Here is a 22,673-nt window from a genome sequence, read left to right as displayed (position 1 = left end):
AATTAACCACAAAATCAAAAGATGCTAAACATAAAGTTGAATGCCAAATCCAGTTGTTTTTTCCTCTAATATTATTATGAGTTAAGATACAGTATCCATTTTCATTTATCCCCAATCTCTCTACCTTTCCCTTCTCTCTCCAGCTGGCTGTGTGTTTAACAGTGTGTGATAACACAGGCAGTAATTGACTGTTTTAGGTTGTTTGTAGCTTCTGCTCTGACTTGCAAATTGCAGCCCATCTTTTCCAAGGACATTGAGTCCATTCACCCACCACTTAAAGACTCATTATACAGGAGCCAAACTGCAAACAAAAAATCCTTTTACACATTTGTGCACACACACGCACGTCGCATGCAACAGCAAACACACACACACATCACACACACACACCACCAGCACACACGCACACACACACACACACACACACACACACACACACACACACACACACACACACGCACGCACACAGGAACACACAGGAACACCTGGTAGGAGGTGGAGAGAGATTGCGAATAGCTGAGAATGTTCAGATCAATAGCTCCTCTTAGAGCCGAAGCGAAGCTCTCCAATTCCAACCGCGTGTGGCGTGTGTGTTTTTAATTAAATATTGGATGTTCCTCTTCCATCATAGAGGAGATAAGATTTCCTATTCGCAGCATTCACGCACAATATTGGTTATTTTAGTTTTCTTTATCGGTTCATCTCTTGCTGGTGTGGATCGTATAGTAAAAACGTACAATGCAAGGGCCTGTTTCAAAATTAAAAAATTTATTATTGGTTCTGAAAAACCTTTCCTTATTTTCATTGACAAATAAAAAGGTTTGTATCTTTAGATACGGATAGATATCAGCAGGCTTTTGTTTGTGTTCAGGAAGGCAAACACACACACACACACACACGCACACACACACACACACTCACACACTGGCACTGCTGCTCAGCGAAGAACAGAAGACAGAGCCCACAATGCAAAGCTGTTTAGGTGTAATTAATGTTCTCGATTTCTGTTTAGCGCTCCCTGATTTAGGATGTGAAACGAAGTAACATCTATTAATCACTCTCTCGCTTGGCCTCGAGGGTCACTGGAGAAAAGTTAGTTCAAAAGTCACAGCAAGGACAGGAGGATCCCTTGATATTCCAATACAATATGGATAAGATGCCAGTTTTGTGGTCAGTCCTTTTCTGATTTCTTCTGCATTTCACAGCCACAGAACAATACATAAATCTCAGAACAAAATAAAGGAGGTCCGTCTCAGAGCAAGGTGTCATTCAAATTATTTTAGGGAGTTAAATCCTTCTCTGCAGATTTAGGAACCGTTAACTTAAAACAGCTTTAGATTTTTCAAGGTTCTTGGTCTAATGGCACAGCAAGTGTTTCAGAATCATTTTAGATAATTATTACACATTTCATTATGTTGTTTTTGCACACTTTTTATCAGATATAGCTGCAGAAAAATTTAAGCGATAACTCAAAATTTATTTTCAATTTTTCTGAATTTACTATTCCTAAACCTTGTATGTTTAAGTAAAATGTGAACTAGTGAAAACATTTCCCCCAAATATAAATATTGATTTTTACTGCCATTTATTTGCAGAAAATTGAAACACGACACGACAAGCTCGTGTCAAAAATGTTTGCAGATCTTGAATGCAAAGAAAATAAGTTCATATTCATGTTTAAACAACACAATACTAATGTTTAAATATATTTCAGGAACAGTTAAAAAATGAATATCTGATGGAATAAGCCTGACTTTCACAGTTTTCTCTCTCTTTTACATTGCTGTTGGGTGACTTTGTCATTCCTGAGGTTTGTTTCTGTTAAAATCCATCAGACACTGAACTGGAATGGCCACAATACATCTAGAAATGCTGAATGAAATTAAAGGCAGAACTGTAGTGGTCTTTTCATTTTTCCAAAGCTTTATGTACAAATTCTTAGCTTGGGGTTGTAGCTTGGTTCTGCCCACTTTCTAGCATATTACTAGGCAGAGGGTAAAAGGTCAGACTCATAGCATTCATTCTCCAATCTTAACTCACCTTGTAATGCCTCCTTTGCTCGGTCCAACTCCTGTTCTTTCTGCGTCAGCTGGACCCGGAGCTGCGAGACCGACAGCATCTCTACGGAGCAGCCACCTCCCGTCTCCTCCAGCTCACGATTCAACATCTCCCTCACCTGCTTTAACACAGTCACCTCCTCCTGTAGACGCACCACCTCCTCATGCAACAGCACTGCAGAGAAAGAGAGTGCGAGAGAGACACTTAAATGTTATTTTGCAACATTGTAAACGATTTTTTAAATATGGAAAATTCAGAATATTGCTTAACAGACCCCTTACGGCTCTGAAACTAGAATACCACCTCAGGTGTTGTGGCACATATAGAAGAACATTCTTGTCATTTCTTTAGAGTAAAAAAGAAAAATATGTACGTAAATGGTGTGTTGGAATGTAAAGCCATTTTTGCATCGACAGCAAACACAAACTGAATGTTCATACTGTAACATCAGTCCTCAATTGCTTACAAACAAAAACTGCATTGAGGTATTACATTTTAGCTTAACCTTTAGCTTTGCATAGATTTCTGGATCTGCACATGGATATTACTGTGTGTGAAAAAAATGATTAAAAACTGCTGTAGTATTAACAATCCTAACAATAATGAATTATTCATAATATTCAAAATACTGATCTTTTGTTTTGTTGGTCAGCCCATTCACTGATCATTTTGCAGTCCAAGTTACACACACAGATTCCTAGCTTTCATCTGTATAGCAGCTGTGTAAAAAGCTGTGTCTTTTGGTTGCGTTTTGAGTGATACAAATACACATATGTTAGCAAAATATATGCAAAACCCTTTCTCTCCTTTAAAGGTTAATAAGCCATTTTATTTACCTCTTCTAATGCACAATTTCCCAGTTAGTTACATGCATTTATGATTGTTGTTTTCTCTGCTGTCCGTGACCCCGTGAGGACAGACCTGCGACCCACCAGTTAAGAACAACATTGTTCAGGCCATTAAACCCTAAACAACTTATTACTACACACAAAAGTGTTTTATTTCTGGCTTGACACAAATCAGCTAACTTCATCCATACAATTGATAACCAAAGCACAGTTCACTCTGAATGCGAGGTTGAGAACAGGTGAAGAATTTTAAATGCCTGGTGTTCTTTCTTGTCAGAAGAGGCTGATGTCTTGACACAGGCATCTAATGCACCTCAAGAATCCGCCTCTGTTTACTTTGAGACAGATATAAGACAGCACTGCCGATCTGGCACGGTGCATTATCTGGATTAAAGCTGCAAGACTTCAGCTTCAACTAATCCAAAAATGAGGCTCTAGAATGCAGATGAGACTCTAGATTAGCTGGGTTCAGAGAAGGGTTAACGCTCTCTCTATACCAAAGGCTCTTATTCAGCTCTCATTCTCTCATTCATTTTTTATTGTTCAATATTATAAAAAAAAGAGTATTGTATTTTTTTAATATGGACCCTTTATGTGCCTTGCCATTTTCTTGCCTTTATAAACAACATTAGGTTTGGTGCACTCCATTAAGCAAGCGAGGCAGAATGTCCTCAGAATGGGCGTCATCATGTGTGTGTGTGTGTGTGGGGGGGACACAAAAAGGATAAAAGAATATAAAAAGGGGCATGTGTGGGCTTTTTATGCAACTGAAGGAGCCTTGAGTGTCTTACCCTTTAAGGACATTTCAGAAAAGGGCAGAGATCTAATAGCCACATTCTGAAGGGTTTGATTAATTCTATTAGGGCAGTCAACCACAAAATGAGTCTGTGTGCCTTGAGGAGAAGGCCAGAAGAAGAGCTTATCATTGACTTTGCCATCAAAGCAAGAACTGCAACAGCATAATAATATACAATGACATTTTCATCACTACATGACTTTAATGGTCATTATTAGACTCCTGCAAAACTCCACAGAAAGCATCGAGTATGACACAAAGCCACAGGTCGAACACACAATGCACGGGGTACGACACAAAGCCACGCTTCCGACACATAAAGCCGCGGGTCAAACACACTTCAGGTCTGACACAAATTCGACATTGCTTGTAATTGTTTATTAACTATTTGGCCTAACTGAATTATGATTTCAGCTTCCAGTAAGTGTGTAGTACTCACAGCTCCATTTTTAACACAATTCCACTAATTCTTTGTGCTGTAATTTGTCATCATTTCCTTTTTTTATATTTTAAGTTTATTTTTTTTAAATCACATACAGAGCATCTTTTCTGTTATTTTAATCTGTTTCTCCTGCTTTTATTTTCTGCAAATAAACGCAAATTGAAACAATATTTTTGTATTGTTAGTAGTTCACAGAATGAAACAAAAAAAGATCTTATTTAAACACATTGCTACAGTAAGTCCAGAAAAACTGAAAATGGTCTTTGAAATGGTCTCTTAATTTTTTCTGTAGCCTCATAGATCTGCAGTACGACATGTGAATATTGGGTAGTCCCACTAAAAGGTCTTGTACAAGATATAAACATAGTTGAAAATATTTTAACATGAGTTATATTGTACACATGACACTGTTATCACTGCTTGACATTTAATGTCAATCTCTATACATGAAATGCATACATGAAAACATCTTGCAGCAAATAAAAAAGTGTCAAAGGTTATCAGGGTGTTTATAGAGAGGGATTCTGCTGCATTTCATTACAAAACTTAATTTTAGATAATAACAAGACCGTTGGCTCAGTGTGTGTGTGTGCGTGTGCGTGCGTGCGTGCGTGCGTGCGTGTGTGTGTTTGTGTCCCGGAAAGCTTGCTCTTCTGTTTACGTACACTGGGATGAAATGAAGCCAGTCCTATTGTGTGATTAAAAAACTCCCACAGTCCCATCAGAAGCTGTGTGTACTGATGATGGGCAATTACAATGCAAACAAAGCCCCACAACACTGCATTACTGCATGTGCATGCCCGCTTTCAAAAATACATCTCATGTTAAGATGTACGCCTTTTCAATCAAGAATGTAAACAGGCGTGTGTTTGTGCAGCAGCACGTGTGCGAGCGCGTGTCTGTTTGAATATAAACACTGCTGATGATCTAACGGTCCCTTCTCATTGCATTTACAAAACAAACATTGGAAACCACATGAATCCCTCCAACCAAAACATCCACTGAACACGCACTCGCGCTCTTCTCAGTCTAACCAGCTCTGCGGAAACTTTTACTGTTCACTGTTCCTCCCCAGCCTGAGGGAAGTACTCATGACCACCCGTGTACTCACCTCCATTCACCTCTCATTCCCCCAGCGGCCGTGTCATGATCAATCCAGATTAAAGAGAGAAAATTAAAATATCATCAATATCACACAACAGCAGGACGTCAAATTAAAAAACTCAAACTCCCTCTTCACCAGCCGGGAGAGACTCCCACAGGTTAACCAGGTCCCTCTATTTCACTGGTTAAAAAGGAGGAGCTACTGACACCATTGTTTAACACACACAAACAATGGTAAAGGAAAGGCAGGATTTAAGGTCAAGGTGCAGAATTTCAAGCAGGTAATGACGCTCTTTTCAAACACTCTTACTTGCCAGATTCCTGTAAGAGGAAACCACACACACGCATACACACACGCACGCACACACACACACGCACACACACTCTCTCAAGTTAACAACCAACACACTGTTTTCAGAATGAGCCACAGGAATCTAATTCCATTTACTGTATTTGTCAAATTTTATATTATGTATGAGTGTATACACATTGTACATTTATATTTTTAGCATCACGCTCCACCAGTTGAGCAGTTGCACAAGTTTCTAATCTTTCAGAGTTTGTGTCTCAATGTGTCACAGCCTAGAGACCTGCACTAAATTGTGCACGGGTCAATGACTTGTAACGACCACTTATCATGTGGTGTGACCAATAATATCAATAATTGTATTAAATTAAAAATAAAATAATATCGAATTTTTGTGACTGAAATATGAATCTTTGATGTAGTATGCTTAAGTGAATGGTATTTATTTTTAAAACATTTATATCAGTTGTATGCAATCTTCAGGAAAAATAAGTTTGTTCATTTTGTACATCAAGACAAAATTAAAGAACCAATAGCGCCCCCTCTGGTCTGAGGTGTGGGTTACAGAAAAAAAATATGTGACAAATACTTCCCAAAACTCAAAGAAATGCGAATAGTTTGTTTCTAAACACTTAGATTACTAAAGATTTGTAAAAAAAAATGTTTAGCATGTCAAGGAAATGAATTAATTTTAAGATAAATCACGGTCGCACCACATAACATTTTTAAGGCTATGGCCAATTCATAGATGAAAAACACTAAAATAACATAATTTAAATTTTTAATCTGCACTTATGTGTACACCACATTCTTAATGTTTGCATAACTGCAATATATATTATTATTTATTGTATTTTAAAATTAGCATGATGAAATTCCTTGTACATCATTGACCCATCATATGGGCATCAGAATGTGCACCCATGATGCCCAAAAATGTAGTCAGCTCACTAGGCCATGACACATAAGCGCACACAGGTTCACTCACTTTCACCAAAAAACACTTACAAACCTAAAACACACTCGCAATCTGGCCGTCGGTTGCAGCTGTGTTGCTTTTCAACACCTGTGCTAAATTTTGCAGTTCCCACTGGATGGTTTGTCAACACAAACATTACACCTGTCAACACAGTTCACACACGCTGCATACCAACACACGCTTAACACACAAACACACGATTTCACTTATACGGAGGAATGAAATGTGTGGCTAACTGCTGTGCCAACTACTGTGTTCAAAGGCAAACAACTGCAGTCTGCAATCCTTTCTGACAATATATTATTCTGCCCTCTATTTGAGTAAAAGAGAATTTACACCATGAGAGGAGAATTTACACCATGATGTACAGTAGTATAATCATGATGATGTATAATACAAAGATTTACTCTAAAGAACAAAACGTAACCCAGATGATATACCGACATTTATGGTATGCTAAAATGTGGTTATATGTGGTTGTCACTATGGTTTATAAAAAAAAATTCTCTTGTTGTGTGAATGTAGCCTTGACGTGAAAGGAGCTAGAGTCAAAACCTGTCTGGAAAAGATGAATTAAAAAATTAATAATTCATTAGATTTGATTTATCAAAGCCAGTGATCTGAGAACCTGAATCAGGTGAGGCTCTTCAACCCCGACTGCAGTCAGGGCTGAGAAAAACACTGTAAGATAATACGCTTCTTCACTCTTTCTCTCCTCTTTGTATCAAAGGATTCAAAATAAATACAGTATAAATACAAACTGCAAAACCAAAGAAAATGAGATGCTGCTGACATATCTGGTAGAAGGTGTGTGTGTGTAGAGTTTTGGCATGATGTCCAGGTTGACATTGTGCGATTCACAATTTCTCTCTCCTATTGGATGGTTGAAAACGGCCAATATCTGCGAAATGGACTCGCGCCCTTTTTTATTGGAATGTTAAAGGGGTGGTGCAACGGTGCGTCATGCATTCTGACTTCTTTAAAATGTTAAACGTGCTGTCTTCTCATGCTTAACATGGGCAACCTGTCAAAAAACTAGTTGGTCGTATTATATAGTATTTCTGTGCTCGATACACTCCCACAGCAATCATACAGGTTTCTGAAAGTTTTTTTCGAACACATAAAACTGTTTCATAACAATTTTTCTTAGTCCCTTATTGGACAATTCTCCTGGAAAAGCATGCGGGAAAGCCCACACGGCAGTAAGGAGAAGGAGCATGCGCAGACGTCACTTTCACTTGTGTGCAGGAGAGAGAGAGAGAGAGAGAGAGAGAGAGAGAGAGAGAGAGAGAGAGAGAGAGAGAGAGAGAGAGAGAGCATACGTTCGCAAAGTTCAGGTGTTTGTTTGTTCACTGCATTTGGGTGATGAATGTTATATAAATGGTGGATATAACGCTGGATTTGGAGATCGTTTGAAACTGATATATGGAGCCATCCCAGCGCTAAGATGCCAGACATGAACCGCATGCGGTGAGTGAAACTGATGTCTGTGTTTTGTTGGCAATGGGTGCTCACGTGCGTTAGTTCAGCCTAAACCCGTCCCCGCCCCCCGCACGCTCCGTATGCTTTTGGAAATAATCGTACAGCTGTATCTTTCTTTTATAAATGTGATCAAACTAAATACTCTTCGAAGATACGAAGTATGCAATACTACTCTATAGGTACTCAAGATTAATATGAGATTGGCAGAAACTGTGTGTGTTAGGGCCGCTTTAAAAAACCGCCTATCTGTGTCATAATTTGGTTTTATAGATCATGTTCAGGGACAAGTAAAACGAGGAAAATCAATGATATCACAAGAAAACAGTCTGAAATGCAATGAAATAGCAGCTTGTTTATATACTGTAATGGCACAGCAGTCTCTACAAAACATTGTAAAGACAACATTACGAAAATCACTAGAAAACCTTAAAGGCACAGTCGATCTTCTTGGAAAATGCTAACACACAAAGTTTGGCCGAACGTTTTTTGGTGTTTAATTACAAGAAATGCATGTAAACAAATTACTAGAAAGGGGTGCCATGCTTTCAAAAAGTTATTTATAAAAATACATTTTGTGTTGCTTAAAAATAAAATATTGTGTTCAATGGAAAAAAGCAAACCGTCATGTTTTTGCTTAAGGTTATCATACCATCAAAAGCTCATACCAGCCCATGCCTACATTTTACCAGCATAACAAAAAATGTTTCTGACAGGATTACCCAAACTGTAGCAATTTTCTAATTGTAGCAAACACAAACATCTTATTTGCCAGCATAAAAATCAGTGCATCCTGACTCAGAACTTACACAGCCAATCAGATCTGAGCGTTCAATTGCCAAAAAACTCTTGCCATTTTTGAATGCAAAATTTGGGTGCACATGATCGTAAATGGCTTGTGTTCCAGACTAGATTGTGTGTGTTCATTGTTACATCTCCCGGCTCTCTAACAAAGGCTCATAGATCACTCTGAGTTTCAGTCTGACATTCAGATTCACTTTTAGTGCACTGGTCAATTGCGTGTGCATGAGTGTGCTCTGTATCTATCTACATCTCTACATTTCAATGATCTTACCTTTATCTAATGATTTATCCTGGATAACGATGTCACTTTTTTGACTAAGGTCATTCAATGCTTTCTGACGTTGCACTGATGCATCTGAAAGGGGAAACACAAACACACACACACAAACATCATTATATAAATAAACACTTTACGTTCAAGCAGGATTTTTGCTGGCCTTCTACAGTTCTACAGTGTTTGTTTTAATGAGGTAAATATCTAGAGTTCAGCTGAAATCGTGACCTCTGGTAACGGCAGCGGAGCATCTCAGCCCTGAAATACAACACCCCCCACTGCAGAATGAGCTGGAAGCATTTAACACACAAATCAATGACAGCATAGAGCCACTGGATGCTTGTTATAACGCCTTCAGGATAGATTTCACTGCCTAGAAATCCTCTCTGCCTAACTAAAATGAGTTTTAAAACAAATTACCGGCTTCGTTCTGCAGGGAGAAATACTCTCTCTATCGCTCTTTAACAGATGGATGTTTTCAGTTTGCCCGTCACTTGCAATTTTTAGTTTAAGCATTGAAAACCTGTTTTGCAGGTGCACTGTGTCAAGAATCAACATCCTTCTGATAAGATCTTACAGCTGACTCAAAAAAGCACTCGAACATATACACATGCGCTTGAAAAAATATAGATTTTATGACTATGAGTGACATAAAATCATTAAAGTGCGAAATGTTAAGACTTTTAGTTGTTTGTTCTCTCCATATTCTGTCCTTCAGCTTTTTTCTGGAGCAGCGTCAGGGCTCCAGACTAACATTTTTTACTAGGAGCACTGTAGCCCCTGACTGAAATATTTAGGAGCACAAGCAGAAGATTTAGGGGCACACCTTAAATCACCCTGCAATGCAATTATTGACATTTTTCCCCAAAATAGTAGTATTACTGACAAATACTTTGATAATAAATAGACTTAACTCACAGAAATGACAATGTGCAGTTTTATTTTCATTTCAGAGGGATATGACATTACTCAATACCTGGGTCATACGAAATCTGCAAACTTTTTTGTTACTTCTGTGCTAAAATTTTGGGAGAATCTGCAGAATTCTGTGGAACAGTTTTAAATGCGTTTACATTTGTACACAAATGTAAATATGTGTAAATGTGTTAAAATAGTTTTAAAACACTACCCGTCTATGCATTTAAAGGCGGGGTGTCCGATTTCTCTTAGCCGTTGTTGATGTTCAAATCACCAAAATAGACACACCCCTACCCCATCATTCGCTTTCGTCAGTGCTCGGCTCGACTAATGTCCGTCCTGTGCACTGTACACCTTACTGCTGATTGGCTACAAGGTTGTTTTGGTACTCGGCCCGACTTTGTCTAAACAAGCTTAATTCGGAAATCGGACCGAACTCCGCCTTTAACTGCAGGTGACAGTGGTTTGGTTCTGCTCATCATTTAAAAAGAGGCAGATCCTTCAGAGAAGCTTTAAGTGCTCAGTAAAGAGACTGTTTAAACTAGTCTGAATACACCAGACCAAATTAGTACTGAATTCATTTGAACCAACAGAAAACGTGATTAATCTGTGCACACGTTTATTTTTTCAAAATTAATTTGCACTTGTAATCTTTCATCAAAAACATTAATCTCCTCTTCCCTTCTCAACAACAACTCTTCACCACATGACGTCAGCAACAAAAAAGAGGTACTGACTGTCCAATGGCCAGGCATTTTTAGCCCTCCCCTCCAGGCCCTACAATAAATCAATCAAAAAGGGAAAGGCAAAACAAAGCCCCGCCCTACATTTTTTTCAAATTTCAGAAGCCGTTTCACTCGTATATAAGTCACGATACTGAAAAGAAGTCAATTGCAATGGTGACTTTAAAAAATACGTCACAGCAAACAGCGAATCGTAGTAATGCGCTCACGTTGTGTCTGTAAACTTGTCAATGGTGAGCTGTGACCGACGCGACGTGACCATTTAGTCGCAGTCTGGAGCCCTGAACGAGAAATAATCAAAGACTGTTTCTCTATACAATGACATCTACAATATATTATTACTAAAAGCATACACGCAGAGTAAGGTGAAAGGTCTCTGAGTGGTCATATCTCAGATAAAATGTGCAGGTTTAAACAACTCTATGTCTTTCTCTCTGGCTCCATCTCTCTCTGTCACACACTGAGTTTGACAGATCGATGATGAATGGATGAAATGCTTTGTTTCCCATGCAGACAGTCAGAAACTAGATTAAAAATGTGAGGGCGTAGAAATGACATGTCAGCCTATGAAGAAAATGCAGCAGTGATAGAAAATAGCTTCGTTTTGTTGTATTTAACAGCCTCTCTTGACATTTAAAAAACAGACTTGTGCTGTTGTTTACGCATTTACAAAATTGCTTATTCCTAGTTTATGTCATGTTAACATAAATACATTGTGTCTGATTTTAGAACAAGATGTTGGTACAATTTTGGGCTCACCCACCCTGACACACAGATGTCAACTGAGGCAGTCCTGCTTGACTTTACACTGTGACACTCAAATGCTTGAATGTGATCTATGAGGATCTGAAGTTTAAAATGTCTGTTTCAGAGGTCAAAACTCCCCAGTCTTTCTGACAAAGCCAGGAGATGACCGGGGTTGCTAAGCAACTATGCTGAGGTACCAATGCCCAAACCTCACATGTCTGCTTCAGTCAGATGTGTGTCAAAAGTGCCAAAATGTAAAAGTGTAAAAAGCAGAAGTTGTGAAAAAAATCCTTTTCCAAGTTAAATCAATTTGGATCCCGAAACAGCCCCTGCCTGTTTAAAGATGCTTACAGCTGATGCTTAAACCATCACTGGACTAAAAGCTAGACTTAAACATTGTTTTCCAGATATTAAAGTAAATACAACTTAGACACTATTGAAAGCCTCTTTGGCTTGCTTTTGACAACCACAGAAATAAATATATAAAAATGAAAATGAATTTCAGCTTTCAAGCATATACAGTTATGCACTTACAACAGAAGTCTATAGACAGCTCTGTCTAGCTCTATTGGCTTGCGCATAATGACAACACGCATGAACGATGAAAGCAGAGATACTTGAATGAATTAACTTTAGCCTGGAGAAGTGAAATGAGGCTTAGAAGAAATGGAGTACCTACAATAAAACAAACAAAACAATTCAGTTCTAACCACGATAATATGTGTGACGGTTAAATCTGCAGAGTGCCGCTCAAGAGACTCTAAACTTTGAGCATTAAAGCAACGCAAGATGAAATGCTCGGCAGCGCCAAAAGCAACCAATTAATCCCGCTGAATGAAATGTTCACGGGACACAAACAAGTTAATACCAGCGATAGAGAGATCTGTTAAAGCCGCGAGCTGAAGCTGATCCTGCTGATGGCCTTTCACATTTTCCGAATGACAAATGATCAATGTTGCTCTCGCAGGCGAGTCTTCGGGCCTTGACCAGGCTGCTGAAATGTTCTGCTATAGACTGAATTTGAATTGTGCAGAAAGTAAAAATAAATGTAAATCTTTCAATGAAGCTTTTGTCCTGTTTTTAACCTCTCAGTCTAGCTTTACCGCAGCAAATGCTTTTCTGTCATCTGTACGAACGCGCCGAGCTTTTCCATTACAAATCCCAAGAAAAATTACCATGTGGCACAGCTATCAAAGTACATCTTTGGTTTGCCAGTCTAAATATTGGAGAAAAAAAATTCCAGAACATCCAATGAGAAGCTGACTTGTATGTAAATGCAGACCAGTGTGCCTGTAATCCAAGCTGCATCTAAAACTTTACCAAACCTTTAGTTTCAGACATTTTAGTTTTGACGTCTAGTTGTAACCTTACTTGTACAGTTACAGGGTGTATTTCAGGGAGATATACAATCTCTCAGTACTGTAAATAGCAGAATATACACACTCACTACCTCTCTCCTTGACTGGTAACCCCATCCAGCCATTTTGATGCCAACCGGTAAACAGATATACTGTAAGTTTGCTCCCGACATCTGTGTTTAACATTATGGTGTACTCTGCAAAACTCAAAATCTTACATCTCAACCAATAATACATAACAGACTTGATCGATCTACCCCTAGAAATAGAAACAAATGTATTTATAAAAGTCATATAGTCTCCATGCACAACGTTCTAACACAGCTAACCCTAAAACAAACCCAGTTGAAATAAACATTCTCAAAAATACACATTGGGTGACAGAAACCGTACAGGTTAGTAAGCGTGACAGCATGCATGAAAACAAATGTATTTCTATTTACTCACTTTTTTGCAGTTTTATAACCCTACAGAGGTAGACGGGAGAGAGAGAATGAGGAAAAACTGTCCTATCAGCTCCTCTAGATCTTCCATAAGAGAGAAGGTGGAATATGACACTCTCGGATGTGTGTGTGCGTGTTTGTGTCGTACAAGTGTGAAGTGAGTTCATTCAGAAGTTTAAAGCTATGCTGAGCAAAGGTTGTGGCACTTTCAACAGATGTATGAAATGAGTACAAAAGGTCCTGAATCTTAACTTAAAGGTGCCGTGTGTTATTTTTTGGAGGATCTATTGAAAGAAATGCAACATAATAAACATAACTATGTCGTCAAATGTGTATAAAGATCTTACATAATGAAGCGTTATGTTTTTATTACCTTAGAATGAGCTATTTCTATCTACACCGCGGGTCCCCTTGCAGCCTTTATCACACCATTTTCCCTATGTGTTATTACGATGATAAATGAATGAGCTAGTTAATGCCGAGAATTGTATTCTTACAGATTTATTATGTTTTGAACACAGCCGTACACTCATACTCATTCATCCAGACCAAGAACATGATCATAGCTCAGACGTGCTTCGACGCTCGACGGGTAAACGGCTTCCATCAAGGGCACTGGAGCAGCTGGACGTAAAGTTATTAGGTGACCTAAACAACCTCAATATACAGAGACTATCACTGCTGTCACCAACACACAGCTGCAATAAAGATTTACGTACAGCGTTCTTCAGTTCAGCATGAACACTGTGTTTGTGTGTATCTCTGAAAAAGGGGAAAAAATGCATGAGAGAAAAATAAAGGAAAGATAGATGTAGTTCGTAACACTGTCACAAATACTTTGTGATAACTGGAGACAAGATTTATTTTTTAAGCTTCTCTGACACTAACATGCTCACACACACACCCTTATATAAGAACACACACTATCAAAAACCAGAGGCAAATTAGTCTCAGTGGAATAAGGGTGCGCACACATTCTCTACTGAAATAAATGAATTCACAGCATTTGCTAAAGCTGCATCAGAAGCAAGCAATAATATTGAGTAGTGGTCAACTGATGTGGGTTTTTATAGAGCCAATATAAAAGGGCAATGATAATATTGAGAATCTTTATAACCTAATAATATAATGTGCAATAATGTGTCTAACGAATATTAATTATACTCCAATAAGACAGAAACGAGACACTTACATAAATTACATCAGAATTTATTTTACACAGCAAATTCACCAAAACAATTTAACTACCGGTATCACATGCCATCCACTGACACTGACACTGACAACTCTGCAGAAGTCTTTGGTACTAGATAGATACTAGAGGGAATAGTACAACATATATTAATCATTTATCTAGGTCAAATGCCAATTATCTAAAAATGGCCAAAAATCAGCTGATAAATAATTATGAATAATTATGAGCTCACTTACAGTACTTTGAAATCTCAGTGAGTCAGTAAAGTCTAGATTATAAAGTTCATAATTCTGCTGTGTGTCACTACATTTAAAGGGATAGTTCACTCAAAATTTGTATCATCGTTTATTCATCCTCATGTTGTTCAAAACCTGTAAATTACTATTCTAAGGAACCGACAAAGAAGACATTTTGAGATATTTCGCAGTTGTTTTACCTCCACACAATGGAAGTCAATGGGGGCAAAGATGTTTGGTTACCAACATTCTTCAAAATATCTTCGTTGTGTTCTGCTGAATAAAGCAAGCCAAGCATGTTTAATAAGATTATTTAATTACTAAAAGAAATCTCATTTTGGGTGAACCATCCGCTTAAGAGCAGAAAGTCTTCAACACAACTTTCAGCGTTCAAATGCTCACTGGCCTGGTCAGTGAAAAGAGGGCAGCTCCAAATATATTTCTAAATAAATACCATGACTAAAAACAGAGAAGCAAAATATAGAAGTTGAGAAAGGATGAGACACGGTAGTGATGAGAACAATGCATATCTTGTTGTTTCACTTTTTAAAAAAAAGGACCAAGGTAGAAGGATGTGTAAAAGAGTGACATCCTCACCTTGAAAAAGAGATGGGCACCATCATCAGTAAGCAAAATAATGAGTCAGCACGATCCAAAAGAATACAGGGTTTGTCAGCATGAACAGAGACATAAATGAGTAGCATCATTCGCAAGATATGAATGAGCCAGAGTCACGGGCCAGGTAAGTCAGCAATATAAGGAAGTAAACAAATTCAAGAAGAATTAAATAAAGTGGGAAAATGAAACTGGATGAACACTTAGAGGTAGCATGGATTAGTTGAGAGCATAAGGCGCTCATATGTCTAATAATATTAGATTAAAAGTGAGCCGGAACTGTCTCTAACTTGTTGGGGCTGATTTAGCCTGACCTTTAATGCTGCTTTAGTGCCATTTAAAGCCTTACATCTTAAATGAAGGTGATCCTTTGATCCGAACATGGAAATGGTCTTTAAAAGTGAACTGAGCTGTGTGTGGCACTTGACTGCTTCAATCCAGCAGCTTGATCTGGATATACGTCAGATGTTTCATCTTCCGCCATGCATTTAAATTAGGCAGGCAGTTCACACATCTCAGGGATCAGGAATGGGAGAGTCTACAGCCTGTTCCCATTTCAGTGTGCTCACACACACACAACACACAACAGCTGTCTTTAACACACTTCTGCCGAGATATAAACAACTTGATCCGTTTTGCATTTTAATTATAGACAGGCACATGGACAATCACCTTGATAATAATATAACCACTTTTATACAACAATACATCATCAGAATCTATAACGCTAATGACCCCTTAATAGGCCTCATTATTGTCAATGGGATAAACTAAAAGCATTGATCAGCTGGGGAGTGTGCGAGTGTATATGGAGAGAGGGAGAAAAGCTTTCAGCTGTATTATCAGTGCTCTCCTTTGTGATGTCATAATGAGAGAAGATTGCCTAGCAACCTACACTGCCTGGAGACAGACAGATGGGGAATTCAAACTTGAAGAGCCACTATGACATAACCTAAGGTCAATGCAAACTCACCTGTATAGCAAATTTTGTATTGCCTAGAGATGCCAGAAAAATACTAGGGCGGCAAGACATTTAAAAATTTTCGCAAATGAGCACATATGCATTTTGCAATAGCTTGCAATGATTTTACTGCTTCAAAAAGCATGTAGGCTATGTATAGGTTTGGGTCAATGCATATAGCGAAGAGACTGGTGAGACTTTACAAACTAAAAGCATTATTATTTATATTTCAAATTCAAGTTGCATTATTATATGGCACATTGCATATTGCATCATTTAGAGAGTTATCGCATATCAGATGTTTCTTCAGTATAATGCATCTTAAAATTATAGCATAATTACTGGAGGGATTTAATAAAGATTCACGTGGGAAAATCAAATGACTGTTTGTATTATAGACAGTTTCAAAGCAACAACGTAAACAAACGTTACTGCGTATGCGTGCTTTTGTGGCCCAAACTTAACTTCCGCTACACACCCGCGAAGAATAAGACCCTGTAGATTATTTCTGAAAACAAGCAAAACAAATAACAAAGTGAATTACATTAGCTAGCAAGTTAAAAAAAAATGTCTAGCCAGTATTAATTTGGGTTACCAGTACTTGGCTAAACTTAAATGTGACAAAGTTACACAACCCATTAAACAAATTGTTTATTTAAAAAATTATATACAATAAAATTCAACAAACTGTTTATTTAATACAATTATTATTATAGAATAAAATATTAATATTCATTAATATTAATATAAATTAAATATAAATAGTTTTATTCAGGCCAGGCGTGTCCGTCCAATGAAACCGTATATAACTAATTAAACCATTTTTAGGGTTCTCAAACGTTTGTGTGCATGAGTGCGTGTGTTTTTACAATAATTTTCTACAAGCAAATAACCACCCCTCTGTAACAGCAGGCAAACCAACAGCTGTCCCGTAAAAACAATTACCCAGTCGAGACATTGGGGCCATTTAAACATCAATAACACATATTAAGCACACACAGAGTCAGCTAAAACATGGGGTAGTGCACTTAGATCATCCCTCTTCCACAAACAGTTGGGAAAACAGGTTATAAAATCAACTTTAACCTTTTTCAAGCTGATATCATTAAAGATCCTGTTACTGGGTCAAGTTGACCTAAAGTGACAAATCACATCTAAAGAGTCACAATTTACTGTCTGTGTGTAGAGACAAGCTGACACTGAATGATTCCCATGTTCAAATCACATCTGTGAAGGATGTCATTAAGCTTCAGACCGAAAAGTTGACAACGTCACTTTGGTGAAAAATCTAAATTTGCTCAAAATTATCGCTGTCCGTGTCAAAATGAGTAGCAACTGCATAGATGGGCTTGACAAAATCGAATGTCTAATTGACATGCATATTTTAGACCAACAGACCTACAGTCACTTGACATCATATAGATAACACACAGACTACAGAACCATCAGGCAATGAACGAAGCAGACAAGATGCATGTGTGTTTGTTTGTTTATTTGTATGCATTTAGTGTCTCATTCATTAGCAGTGGATCTTTGTAGGACCATCTGCACTGCTGCTCACACTTCCAACAGATAAATAATCACTGTTCTCATTTACACTGACAGACCTTGTCTGAGCGTCTGAGTTTCCATCTTGAGTCATTATTTTGTCAATACACATTTCCTGCATTCAGTGTTGCTAAATTACACAAGCATCAACAAAGGTTCCGATTAGCTGATAGAGCAGCTTGGACTTGTGAAATCCAAATGGGGGGTTTTGCATGGAATGACCTGGCAACCCAAGCCTGAGGAAGAACAGTGAGGGGTGAAGTGGATGTGGGACGTTAAACACAAGATCACAATCTGCTGAGCTCTTATTGAGTGCTGAATGAAACGAGAGAGAGCTGCGGACAGGAGGCTCACAGCGATCCTCTGACTGTCAGGATTCATCCGAGCTCTGCGGTCATGAGGCGGATTTCTACTGATGAATGAGGAGGAGTTGAAACATTTGTGTCGTCCTTTTTGTTGGAATAATTTCGGTGTAAATCGCGTAAACATAAATGGTCACTGGCATGTAATTCAATGGAAAATTTACATTTGAATAGGTTTATAAATGATTCACATATAAATGAACACTGCAGGAAATTTGTTGCTGAGGACAATGGTCAAATATTCAGTGCTGACGTACAAAATATAAATATGTTTGATGCCAGAATGCAGTGCTTGACCAGAATCAAGCATCCTATGGAGTCGTTTAAAGGGTACTCGCCCAAAAAATGGAAATTCTGTCATCATTTCCTCACCCTCTTGTCATTCCAAACCTGTATGACTTTCCTTCTTCTGCAGAACACAAAAGAAGATATTTTTCAAAATGTTGGTAAACGAACAACGCAGGTACCCTTTGACTTCCATTAGTTTTGTCTTGCAGTAGTTTTGTCTAGTGAATGGGTACCGCATACCGCCGTACTGTTCAGTTACCAATGTCCTTCGAAATATTATCTTTTGTGTTCTGTAGAGGAAAGAAAGTCATACAGGTTTGGAATGACAAGAGGGTGAGTAAATCATGATTGAATTTTCGTTTTTGGGTGAACTATCCCTTTAAGTTATGTAAGTCTATGTAGGGCTGTCACGATTATTAAATAATCTTCTCATCACGATTGTTTGACCTCATCGCGATGGTTTCATATCATCGCAATTATTGCACATCTCTACTAGGGGGAGCTGTAGTGTATCTGCATATTGCATATTTTACTGTATATATTGTTACTAAAGCATGGTAATACTTGTAAAATGTACCACCACAACACAATCATTTAAAAAAAAAAAAACTAAAACATATACAAATTACCTGCAGTACAATTTAATATTATTTAAGCAAATCTCAGTGTGAAAACCAGTCTACCAAAATTTCATTAACACACAAGTAAACTTTTATTGTAGTCTTGCAAGTGAGAAAAAAACAGACTAGAAGCTTTTCTATGACTGATATCATTTTAATGGTGGCTTCAATTCACACCTGATCAATTTACTTCATTTACAAGTATTTGGCGGTTGTATTATTGACAGGTAAAAGCCTAAACCTTAAATATATGATGATTCAATTTTTTCCGATGTATTTCCAAGAAAAAAAACACAGTCTTGTATTCAGAACAATATGGTCGTTTCAATCGCTGAATCAAAAATGTATGAGAATTAAATGTCAAAGCTCAAAAACAGACAATTAATCATCATAATCTTCAAAGCCCTAAAACAGACAATTAATCGTCTTAATCGCAATGATTTATTAGACAATTAATCGTCAATCAAATTTCAGAATCGTGACAGCCCTAAATCTATGTGAAGGTTACGCAGAGTATTTCCATACTCAACTTATAGGCCGGCTCATCTGCATGTACTGTACTCTAAGAATAGACGTGTGAATTAATGTGTGCCTGTGTGTCTATGAATGTACGTAGAATCAAAGCTTAATTGTCACTTGAGGGAACATTCAATTCATCAACAATTATATTAGATTGCAGAGTAATTACAGAAATCACAATCCTGATTCATCACCATTGTGTCCTTGAGAAAGGCACACATATAAGGGGTATTCAGACCAGAGCATACAAGGTTAAATGATATAGCCTAAACCGGCCCAGGGTGTCCACTCCACCCAGAGAGCGCAGGTGGACTGCTTGAGGGAGGGGCTGTAGATCTCTGACAGCTTTACCCTCATTACCCAAGAGACTCAAAAACAAGCAGCTGATGAACTGCATCCCAAGATACAATATAGAACACAGAGACAAACAACTGCTATGGCAACATATATTTTAACAGCAGGAGAGTAGTATGTATTCTTCCTTATAGTGTTGCACACTCATAATGATAGTATTAATGGGAAATGAAAAGCAATTTCCTGAAATATGACCTGCGTTCAAAGGCATTACTCTGATTCTTAGTAGTCCTGTGTAACCAAGGAATGATCTATGCATGTATGTTGCTAAACAGAAACACAAGAACTTTCCATTTAAACACATTCAAGTACTGTTTAAAAACAGACACACGTCCAGACACACAAATTGAAAACTGTATTAAAATACACCCCCACACAATAGTTTAATTATAAATATAATGGTTCAATTATGGTTACTGTAGTAAAGCCATATCTAATCTAATTTTTAATAGATATAAAGTGAAAGAACAGAAACAATGACTTAGCCACACCAGGTTCATTCATCCAATCATATTTTGAATGAGAGAGAGAGTTTGGAGTTTGTATTCTCTCTATTCACTGAAGGGTCTTACAGGTACAGTGAGTCCTGAGAGCAGTAACAGGTGCGGTTCTTTACCGTGCTGGTTCTGTTGCCGCTGATGTTCCTGCGGTTCTCCCTGTTCTTCTAGCTCTCCGAGTTCCGCCGGTCCGCGGCCGGTGGCTGTCAGCTCCACACGCAGGCTCGTCACCTCCGGACTCGCGCCATCGATCTGCCGCGCGAGCTGCTTGTTCTCGTCCATCATTCACTGGATGTTCGCCTGCGGGTAAAATCCACGGAACTCACGGAGCGAGTCATATTGATAGCTGTTTCATGAAGACACTAAAATCCCATTCTGTCTCTTTCCCGCTCTCGCATAAGCGCAGAAATGTCCGATATCCACTAGATGAGTGAGAATATTTAGAGTCCCATGCTGTCTAATGTCTGTGTGTATCTGTCAGAGAGAAAAATAATCAGGTGGAGAGAGACTTTGGAGAGAAATGTGAGACGGCGTGCTTACAACGCGCCCGATCCTCTCCGTCGCGCGCTCTGGTGGACTGGAGAGAGTTGCGCGGACGCGAAGACTCCCAGCGGCAGTTTAAATGGACTGTACCATGTAAGGAAAACAGAGGAGGGCACCTGTCAAAACGAAAGCGGACGTTTGTTTAGATCTAAATTCTTTGTTTAATATTCGATATATTTGCATATAATTTTACCTGAATGAGTTAACACACACACACACACATATATATATAAACATTTAAAGTTTCATTAAAACTGGTCCTCATTATTTAAAGGGGTCATACATCTTGCTATGAAAACAATACAAGTTTTTGAGTTCCTTATCTAAAATCTGTAAGTATACGTAATTTCAGGCCAAACATGACTGCAGTTACAATTGCATAGAATGTCAATACTGAGGAATGAGCAGAAAAGCTGATGTGATGTGGAGACGCAAATGTGACATTCTTGAATTCACAGTTAACTCACATTCAGCTGACAAAGTGTTGTGTTTTTGAATTGTGTGTTGTGAACTCAAAGACTGAATGTTGTTTGTCCATGAGAGCAAGTATATTTTGTTCCAATGTACCCACTCAAATTCCTTACTTCAGTTATCTACAAAATTGCTGAACAGTATAGTTTGGGGAGAATGGTATGAATGTGTTTGTGTGTGCGTGCTTGCGTGTGTGTGTGTGTGTGTGTGTGTGTGTGTGTGTGTATTCTGATTCTGATTCTTAAAAAGCTGTACTTATATACATAATAGAGCATGTCACAATACATATACTACACTGAGTAGCTACTCATACTATACTTTCAGCAGTATATAGGCCTATGCATACTGTGCAGGTTATACACAACTTCGTAGAAGATAACATTCTATATTTTCCAACAATGTATTGTGCTTAATTTGTTAAGTGATGACTGAACAGGAATATTCATTGTAATTTTTAACATTGCTTGCTTGACTCGCTCGTCACTTCTTAAAATAACCACTGTAGGTCAATTCCTCTACTATCCTTTACTGACCAAACCCCTCTCAGGATGCTGCATGGTGACCACCAGCTGTAAATAATTGCTTTTCACATGGATACATTCGTAAATCAAGCAGAAAAAAGTGGCATGGAGGAACAAACAACAGAGGCCGTTTCCAGTTCATATCCATGATCTCACAAGGTAACATATAACTTCAGGTAAAGCCAGTGCTGTATTTCCTTTTGAAATATGGCAAATCTATTCAGCTGATACTATAAGCCATATGAAAACTCCCCCGCCACACTCTGTTATGACATCACTTCCTCCAGGCCAGTGGCAGAGCAGTGTGTAAAGGGTGACATTCAGCTGTCTTTCTTAATGTGTTTTTTGTCAGTGACAATCACTGGAAAAATCCCTTGTGAAGGACAAATTTGGCATTTAAGCCCATGACTGGTGTTTTAATTTTTTCTGCTTTTCTCTTAAGGGATGATTAGATTTAATGTGGTTTAAGAGAAAAAGAGGACCACATACATACCATTTATCTTATTTACACTTTCTGTTCTGTTCTTTTTTTTGTCTGCTCTTTATTGGCCCTCTGAATCTTTTTCTCCATTGTTCTTTGGGCCCCTCTCTCCACTGATCTCTCTCCGCTCTGTTGAGCAGGAAAATGTGGAGAGGAGAGACA

At 38.2% G+C, this 22,673-nt stretch overlaps 1 protein-coding gene across 2 annotated transcripts in view; it reads right to left on the bottom strand.

Annotated features, from left to right (window-relative positions):
* kazna (kazrin, periplakin interacting protein a) overlaps nucleotides 1–21,104 on the bottom strand; it is a 31,906-nt gene extending 10,802 nt beyond the window's left edge. Inside the window, exons 1-3 of one of the 2 annotated variants that reach the window (XM_057356303.1) lie at nucleotides 20,615–21,104; nucleotides 9,089–9,172; nucleotides 2,041–2,232 (exon numbers count right to left, since the gene is read on the bottom strand). In XM_057356303.1, the coding sequence (XP_057212286.1) occupies nucleotides 2,041–2,232; nucleotides 9,089–9,172; nucleotides 20,615–20,780 (442 nt within the window). In that variant the 5' untranslated portion in view covers nucleotides 20,781–21,104. Of the gene's footprint in view, nucleotides 1–2,040; nucleotides 2,233–5,255; nucleotides 5,412–9,088; nucleotides 9,173–20,614 lie in introns of those variants that run through there. The other variant, XM_057356304.1, reaches the window with a different exon arrangement.
* Nucleotides 21,105–22,673: the final 1,569 nt, after the last annotated feature.

The sequence above is a fragment of the Triplophysa rosa genome, linkage group LG17, assembly GCF_024868665.1.
Source record: "Triplophysa rosa linkage group LG17, Trosa_1v2, whole genome shotgun sequence".
Taxonomy (NCBI): Eukaryota; Metazoa; Chordata; class Actinopteri; order Cypriniformes; family Nemacheilidae; genus Triplophysa; species Triplophysa rosa.
This window is presented reverse-complemented; position numbering and strand designations above follow the sequence as displayed.